Source organism: Galeopterus variegatus, unplaced genomic scaffold (genome assembly GCF_000696425.1).
Source record: "Galeopterus variegatus unplaced genomic scaffold, G_variegatus-3.0.2 Scaffold138, whole genome shotgun sequence".
Classification (NCBI taxonomy): domain Eukaryota; kingdom Metazoa; phylum Chordata; class Mammalia; order Dermoptera; family Cynocephalidae; genus Galeopterus; species Galeopterus variegatus.
In genome coordinates, this window is record NW_007726249.1 from 103,008 (window position 1) to 111,936 (window position 8,929).

Consider the following 8,929-nt stretch of genomic DNA (forward strand, 5'->3'; position numbering starts at 1 on the left):
GTCCAGTACGGGGGCAACACTGAGGGTTGCAATCCGTTGCCGGACACGGAAAAAGACAAAAAGCAAAAAAAAAAAAAAAAAATTGTAATTAAAGCAGAAAATGTGGCCAACAGTTCCAGCACTGTAACTCATCAAATTGCTACCAGATAAGTGAGTGAGAGGTTAAATATCTTAGTGGGCTGTTCACAATGCACTATGTCATCAACTAGAGACCATGAATCCAACCTCTCTCATTTTACAGATGAAGAAACTAAGACCAGAGAGGTTACGTGACTAGCCTGGAAATCATACAGTCATGAAGGCTTAGGTAACCTGGCTCCTTAGACAACAAATCCTTTAACAAGTGGGATTCCAACAGTCAAAAGAAAGTGTAGTAAGTGAAATGGAAGTGAGACGAAGACTCCTACTCACAACAGCTGATGCAAGAAAAATCTATATCTGCATCAGAGCATAGGACTCGCTTTTCAGGTATTCCCTTTGGCACAGCCTACAAAAGGGCACACCTGAACAGCCAGCCCTACACCCACTCTGTATAGTTAAACCAACAAGAAACAAGCAACTAAGAAGTGAAACACGTTTTTATGCTTGAGAAATCCCTTTCATGTTTATACTTTATGAAAGTCAATAGGACTTACTTCAATATTCTCCACAATTCTTGTAACTACCGAGGCAGTAACTGAATACCAGTAGGATTCCCCTTTCTGCTGGCGTTCATTCTACAAAGGAAAGAGCCAGTGTTAGCAGAATCTAGTGCTTTTCTCATCTCATGAGCATCATAACTGCTCTTACGGCCAAAGGATCTCTGCCTTGCCTTCCATTTCTCCTCCAAGGCCTGAAGAAGTGCTTTCTTGCGTTCTCTTTCCAACAGCTTCTCCTTTTCGTCATTGAAATCCTGAATTTTTTCTGGGGCTCCAATTAAGTGAAGGCTGGAGATGGAGATCACCCAAGGGTCCACATGGGGGCGATAAAAGGGAATTTGAAGGGTCGCTTTCCCAATGAAGCCTGGGAGGAGAAAGAAAATCTTGTTAAATGTGCCTGTATACATTTTTAATTTCCATTTTTCTGTATTTTCCTAGTTTTCTTTATGGAGCATGTATTACCATTACAATTTATTTAAGAAAAACAGGCAGCAGGCTCTTGCCCACGTGAAACAAGTGTTAGTAGGCTAAGATCTGTAAGAATGAGGCATAATTAATTAGAAGCTGGAAAAAATTCAGTGAAACTTTATCATATCAGGGGGCTCGCTGCTTAGCTCAGCTGGTAAAAGTGCAGCCTTGTAACACCATACCAGCCAGCCACCAAAAGAAGAAAAATAAAAAAGACTTTATGATATCAAATGTAACATCTCTCTCTGGAAACTATCTCTTCCCCAACTGGACTACTTAAAATACCTTGGGGTGTCTTTCTCCCCACGGCACCTGCATGAGCCCACAGACACAAAATTCATTTCTTGTTAATTATTAATTAGCTGGTGAATAAGTGCTTGTTGAGAATTATCAGACCTATAATATATCCAATTTTGAACAGAGGCATCACAAACTGGAATGCAGGTAACACCGCACTGTCATTGTATGGATAAAGAACTCTATTCTTCATGAGAACCTGGGCTGATAAGAAAGCTAGATGGCCTGGTAGAGTTGTGATACTTATTTCCTAAGTTCTTCCATTTCTAGCCAAGCCTCTTAGAACCCAAGCTTTCTTTAAATTCAAGTTATAAGAGGCAAGTCAGCACTACAGGAATAATGCACAAGAACATCTGAACTGTCCCAAACTGTCTCAAAGATCCACACAGGGCTGACTGGTGAGCTAAGCTCATGAGAGCGTGGTGCTGATAACAATAAGGTCCAGGGTTCAATCCCTGTATCTGCCAGACACCCCCCCAAAAATACAAAATAGGCTATTGTTGAATGATAAGAGATATCTGAATAGGGACTAATTTTCTAAGTGATCATTCATCAGTGATTATTTTTATTCTGTGACAATTCTTGTTCCTTACTCAACCCAGTACCTGCAGAACTGCTATAATTGCTAACATCTACTGAGTGTGCCAGGCAGTGTTCTCAGTAATTTTATATATTAACTCATGTATTCCTCTCAACAATCCCATGATGTCTCATCTTAAAGATGAGGAAGCATACACAGAGTGGCTAGGTAACTTGTCCAAGGTCACAGAGCCAAAAAATGGCAGAACTAGAATATAAACCCAAGCATAAATTTCTAGAACCCACCTCTTATGCAATAGAGTAAACTATCTCTCAGTGATAGCTATCATACATTCTCTGAGAATAAGAACCCGCTATATCTAGAACAGAGGTTCTCATACTTTTAGTAAACATAAGAATCACCTGGGTGCTTATTTAAAATGCAGATTCAATGATCTCCCTCAGAGATTCTGACTCAGTAGCCTAACCTTCCCATCAACATCCCAAGGTCATCCAAATAAAATTGGCCCAGAGATCACACTTTAAGACTGATTATCTACTACACTGCTGCAACTAGTAAACATGCCATCACTCTCCTCTACCACTGTTAAATTAAATAATCATGAATTTTATAACTGGCAGGTCTGAGTTTGAGCCTGTCGAGGAGACCATATGCTCTCTGGACAATGCTTGTGTTCTATGTGACAGATACTTTACATCCATTTCTCAGGATAATTCAAAGTTTTTGTTTCTTTGCTTTTTGGTCACTTTAAACAAAAAGAGTCCTATTACAGAAATGCCAATGAGTGATCTAAACTCTAGCACTTCCTGTCCTTCCTCTTCCTGATCAAACAGATGCAAAGTCCAGGGCTCTCAGTTTTCATGTCCCAAACAATTTAAGGCTCAAAACTTCCTCCCTCTTTTTCAGTTCCACATACCAGCTTTGACTTCAAATGGTAATTCCAGTTCTTTCAAGGCATCTTTCTTTAATGGCAAGTTTTCTAATTCAACAGCACCTAAAAATAAAAGCAGTATCATGAAATATTTATCCAACAAATACAGTAGGTGCCTATTGTGTGCACAGCATTGAAGGTTGAAGGGAAAGTTTTACATCTAGACAGGGCTATAATAAAAGGTCATGGGTAGTGCTACCACCAGCTCATGTGCTTTACCTACACTAATTCCCAACCACCCACTCTAACATGTAAATGACAGCTGAAGCTTAGCAGCCAATAAAGAGTTTAGGCAAGGAAATAACTTTTTCTGTAAAAAGCCAGATAGTAAATATTTCACACTTTATAGGATGTCTGTTGCGTATTCTCCTTTTATTTATTTGTTTTTTACAAGTCTTTAAAAATGTAAAAGCCATTCTTAACCTGCAGGCAGATGTGGCCCAGTTTGTTGACCCCCAGCTTAAGCAAATATTTACCAGAGGATCATCAATATCTGACTCACCTAGGACAAAATTCAGGCTCCCACCCATAGACCTATGAAATCAGAATCTCTGGGACTGAAACACAGGAATCTGCAATTTTTAAAAAGCTCCTGCCACCCTCACCTGCCCCCCACAAAAATATTAGCATAAAGCACACACATTCGAAAGCCCACAGTTTAGTTAAATAAAACTGGTCATCTGACTGGTATCATTGCTTACAAAAGTGTCTTGAACTTGACTGAGCTTATGATGAGAAATAAAGATTATTTTTCTTAAAAAAAAAAAAAAAACTAGTCATCAAAAGAAATTGTACTCTCTCTTCTGGAGAGACCACCTCCACCCGCAGGTCTAATAACCAGTCAGAAAGCACAGGACTGAACAGAACCAGTACTGAAGGTCGTTTTCAGACTCAACTTTTATGATGACTTAAATGCAAAAGTGCCTAGAAGAGAGGGCAGCTAAATCTCTCACTCTCCTGGCTATGCAAGTCACTCACACATATACCGAGCCCTACTCTGTGCTGGGCAATGTGCTGGCCACTGGGAACACAAAAAGAGAAGGCAAGGTCCTCTCCCCCAAGTTGCTAGGAAGATAGCCATCATTTTACAAAATTTTTTACACAACACAAGACAATCTCTGAGCCACTTAAATCTGTCTGAGATATATATTTTCAAGAACAGGGAGTACAAACAACAACCACTAACTGGTAAGAAAACAGAGAAGAACGGTAGGCAAGCCTTTTACTTCGAAGATAAAATACAGGAAACTTGATTATTTTTCCCTTTAAATAACTATTCAGGACTTGTTCAGGTAATTGCCTTCTAAAGAAGAATTAAAATCTAGCAATTTGGCAGATTCTGAGCTAATACCAGTCAACATATTTTTTATTTTTGTGAGAACATTTGTCCACATGGGGCCCCACATACCTATTAAGACTAACTAAAAGGAAACATTAAAAACTCCAGCAAAACAACCCTATTTCCACATTTGGAGAGAAAATGATCACAAGGGGAAAAAAATCATAAAACCTTTTCCTTAGTTGAAATTGACCAAAAGAGACAAGTTTCTTCTTTTGAAGAGCATCATTTGCACTTGGAACTGCCATATTTTCCCAATACCCAAATCTGTCACAAAGGCAGGTGTGCCCTGGCTTTCCCTGGCTACTGTACAGCCCTTTTCCTTAGTTGAAATTGACCAAAAGAGACAAGTTTCTTCTTTTGAAGAGCATCATTTGCACTTGGAACTGCCATATTTTTCCAATACCCAAATCTGTCACAAAGGCAGGTGTGCCCTGGCTTTCCCTGGCTACTGTACAGCCTTGGGGAAGTAGAAGGAGTTGTAGGCAACTTAANCCAATACCCAAATCTGTCACAAAGGCAGGTGTGCCCTGGCTTTCCCTGGCTACTGTACAGCCTTGGGGAAGTAGAAGGAGTTGTAGGCAACTTAAACCATGAAAAATTAAATAAGCGGAAGCCCAGAGGACAAAGGAGAAAGTCTAAAAAGGAGAGGAAATAGGGGAAAGAATAAGAAGAAACAACAGCCTATAGCAAGCCAAAAGCAAAGGAATCATATAAAACAACACAGCCGAAACAACACAGTCATTGTTACTAAAGGCTTCCTGATCTACCACCCACTCAAATATGCACCCACAAATGGCCCTGCTGGAAAAAGTCCCTCCAAGGAGCCAGGCAGTAAAGCACCCAAAGTAGGTGAGTACTTCATAAACGATAACGTTGTTCATTTATTTCCAGGCAGACAATTTAATGGCTTATTCAAGGATGTCTCATCTAAAACTTCATCTCAGATTAGCAAGAAATCTATTCACTACAAATGGGATGAATTTAAAGGTTGGTCATTTTTCTAATGACTACTGAATTCTCTCCCCTCTGCTCCCAGTATTTAAAGGGCCAACCTAAGGTTCAGAGCTTATAAAAAGAAAAAGGAGGGAGAATTGAAGTTTTGGGCTATGAATTTACAGATCTGTAGAGCTCTGCCCATAGAGCAAAGCTCAGACTCCTTCACATGGCACTGACAGTTTCTGCCTTCCGGACTCAAACCGCTGCAAAATATGCCCTGCAAGTTTTCAGCCTCTGCTCACAGGCTTCATTCTCCCTGGAATATGGTGACCCACCCCATGCCACCTATTGAAATTCTGTTAAGACCCACTCAAAAGCTAACCTTCATAATAGCTTTCCCAGAGTCCTACAGATACAATGAATGGCTCCCCTCCTATGCACCCCACTGCATTGTGCCTATATCTCTAGCATAACAATTTAATATACATTGCCCTTGTATTACTGTAATCTGTCTCCCCAACAGGTTAACAGCTCTCTGTGGGCAGGGACTATAGATGTGGAGATGAAACAATAATAGTAATTGCAGCTATCACTTAATGAACTCTTACTACATGCCAAACATGTCATATGATTATCTCATTTCAAACTTACAATAATACCAGGAAATACTACTAGTTTCTCAATTTTTGAAATGAGAAAAATGAGGCTTAGAGGACAAGCAATTTGCTTAAAAGTCATAGAGCTGGTAAGCAGCTTCAGTAACCTGCCCACAGTCACAGACAGCTTATCGTGGTAAAACCAGGGTCAGATCCTAAGCCCCCCACCTTTTTTTTTTGGCAGCTGCCCGGTATGGGGATCCAAGCCCTTGACCTTGGTGTTACAAGGCTGTGCTCTAACCAACTGAGCTAAAAAGCCAGCCCCTAAGCCTGAGCTCTTATGATTTTCTACTGCCTCCCCTTTGTATCATTCCACAATGCAGAGCCTTGCCCAAAGCAGGTGCTCAATAAATGTTTGTTGAATGACTGAACAAGTGGAACCTTAACACAAGTGCTATCTCTGTCCTTCAACTACTCATATGTTACATTTTTACTACTTTCAGCATGTGTACACAATTGACCCTTGAAGTCCAACCCACCAGCCAATCATATGTTGAGGATTATGAGGTTGGATGGTGATGACAACTAACATTGACTGAGAGCCCACTATATGCCAAGAACAGGTCTAGGCCCTCTGACCCACATTAATTTGTTTAGTCCTCAGAACCTATTATCTACAACTTACAGAAAGGGAGACTGAAGCATGAAGTTGAGTAATTTGCCCAAGTTACTGATGAATGGAGGAACTAGGATTCAAACCCAACGTCTGGCTACAAAATCCATACTCTTGACTACTATTTCAGTCTCCTTTGCCCTGTCCCAAAACATCCAGAATAGCAAATATTTGCAGATGGATTGAAATAACATTCTTATTCCTGTCTAGTATCCTGCTCCCCCAAATGCCATTCTCTCAGTACACTGTGATGCTCCCAAGATTTTTCTGGCTAAGCATTGTGGTGCTTCAGATCCATAAGTATGGGGTACTGTACTAACACCAGGTATGAAAGAAAAAGCATTTTTCTATTCTGCAGAGAAACATTCCTCAAATTCCTTCGGTTCATTAAAAGCCATAGAGAATATTTTTTAAAAAGGAAATAAGTTTGGGCCGGCCCGGTGGCGCACTCGAGAGTGCGCCGCTTGGGAGCGCAGCAGCGCTCCCGCCGAGGGTTCGGATCCCATGTGGAGACCGGTTCCCGCTCACTGGCTGAGCGTGGTGCGGGCGCAACACCGAGGGTTGCGATCCCGTTACCGGTCAGTAAAAAAAGACAAAAAGGAAAAAAAAAAAGAAAATAAGCTTGGTAAAGCAGTTTAAGGCACCAGATAGATACACACAGTTGTCGATAAAAGATACATTCTGTCTTAAACTGCTAAGATTAGAAATCTGTTATTAGCACATAGTCTATGATACAACAGATTCCACAAAGTTCTATTTATTCATTTCTTCAGCAAGGGTGTCTGCAGTTCTCTTTCTAGGAGGCCCTGTTACCTGTACCTCAGACTTAACTTCACAGTGGGTCTAAGAACTTAAATAAGTGACCAGAGAAGTGAACTTGACAATACCATTGCACTTTGAAAGCGTAGTCTTCTCTGACAGATTGGCCACTTTCACTTTCCACTTAGCAACCGCACACCGGAGGAAAATAGGAAAAGAATCCACTTCTGTTTCCAATGAAAGGAAGGGAGTGGGGAGGGGCAACCATGATAGTTCCCTCAACCTATCCATGCCACAATCGTTTGGTCTAGAAGGGTCAGAAAAACTTGAAAAGCAACACTTCGGTGACAGGTGAACCACTGGTATCCTATTCTCAGACTGTGCAAACACCTGAATCACTGCTAACTCTACTAACCTGTTGTGGTCCACTTGCAAAACTCATTCCCAGGAAGCTGAGGTTTCACTGTATTTGAGGTCTCCTTTCCACTTCCTATGATTTTACACGCCTAAAGACTGACTTTATCTTCTTTCTCTATGTATGTTAAAGGATTCCATTTTGAATTGAGCAAAGAGAACTTAAACTAAAACAAGGAAAAGAAGAAAGTGCACTTTCCCAATTTCCACACCAAATCAGGGGACTACATTTACCAACTATAGGCTTGTAAAGGCTAAAATGTCTCAAGCTTTAGGGACTTTACTACTAAGCAAGACAAGACCTCAGAAACTCTGTTGAAGAGCTCACAGTAAAATATTTTAAAACCTCTCTAGGGTGTCTATTATATGCCAGCAGGTTAGCAGCTTTAACTGTTATTCCACTTGATCCTTATAGCAACCCTGTGGAGGTATATTACCCTCTTTTTCTAAAGAAACCGAGGCTCAGAACTGCAATATTAGCTACTGTTCACATAGCTAATAAGTGACAAAACAGTATTTGAAGCCAACGTCAATGCCACTGTCTACATCGTCGCTACCTCCGTGAAGTTTCATAAAGCTAAAAAATTAACTAGGGTAAAACCTTTTTTTTTTTAATCTTTAATATTTTCCTAAAATCTACAGCAATACAGCTACATAAGTTATCCTGTAATAATCATCAGGATCACATGGGAGAACATACTACCTTCTATACATACTCGTATTTAGTTCAAACCATCTGGGCATTAGGTTTTATTATTCTCAGTACAATAAATATATATATATATAAAAAAATAGAGGCCTGGTTGGTTAGCTCAGTTTGTTAGAGCATGGTTCTGATAACACCAAGGTCCAGGGTTCAATCACTGTACCAGAGAGCCGCCAAAAAATAATAATAATAATAAATAGAAATGCCATTTGCAAAACCATACTTTACCAACATGAAAAATGCACATACTCACCTTTGAGAAGTGCAACTGAGAGCTGATCAGTGTTCAGGTTATTGACATATTTCCCCAAATAGGTATTGAGAACCCAGGCTACAAGACCTTCCAACATGACTATATGCTTAGAAAAAGGTGTTTAAAGATCATTGATCATTCTTTATTTCTCTCTCCCATGGTCATGGGGGAATCTCTGAAAGAAAAAAAAAAAAATGGAAATCAACAGAAAAACTGGATAATTTTCTAAGCTGATTTCCTACTCTACCTGCCTGAAGGTGGATGAACACAAAGTAGATTTTAAAAAAGACAGGGTAAGGAGCCCTGTAAAATGTCCCCATCAATAAAAGGAGGACCAAACCAAATACATCTACATTTTAATGTAGCTGCAAGAAA

The 8,929-nt window shown here is 40.1% G+C and overlaps 1 protein-coding gene across 1 annotated transcript in view; it reads right to left on the reverse strand.

The window, feature by feature from the left end:
- Positions 1-8,651, reverse strand: part of VPS13D (vacuolar protein sorting 13 homolog D (S. cerevisiae)) — a gene marked incomplete at its 3' end in the record, with an annotated part of 105,995 nt that extends 97,344 nt beyond the window's left edge. Inside the window, exons 1-4 of the mRNA XM_008589879.1 lie at positions 8,555-8,651; positions 2,861-2,938; positions 812-1,002; positions 636-716 (exon numbers count right to left, since the gene is read on the reverse strand). Coding sequence (XP_008588101.1) covers positions 636-716; positions 812-1,002; positions 2,861-2,938; positions 8,555-8,651 — 447 coding nt within the window. The remainder of the gene's footprint in view (positions 1-635; positions 717-811; positions 1,003-2,860; positions 2,939-8,554) is intronic.
- Positions 8,652-8,929: the final 278 nt, after the last annotated feature.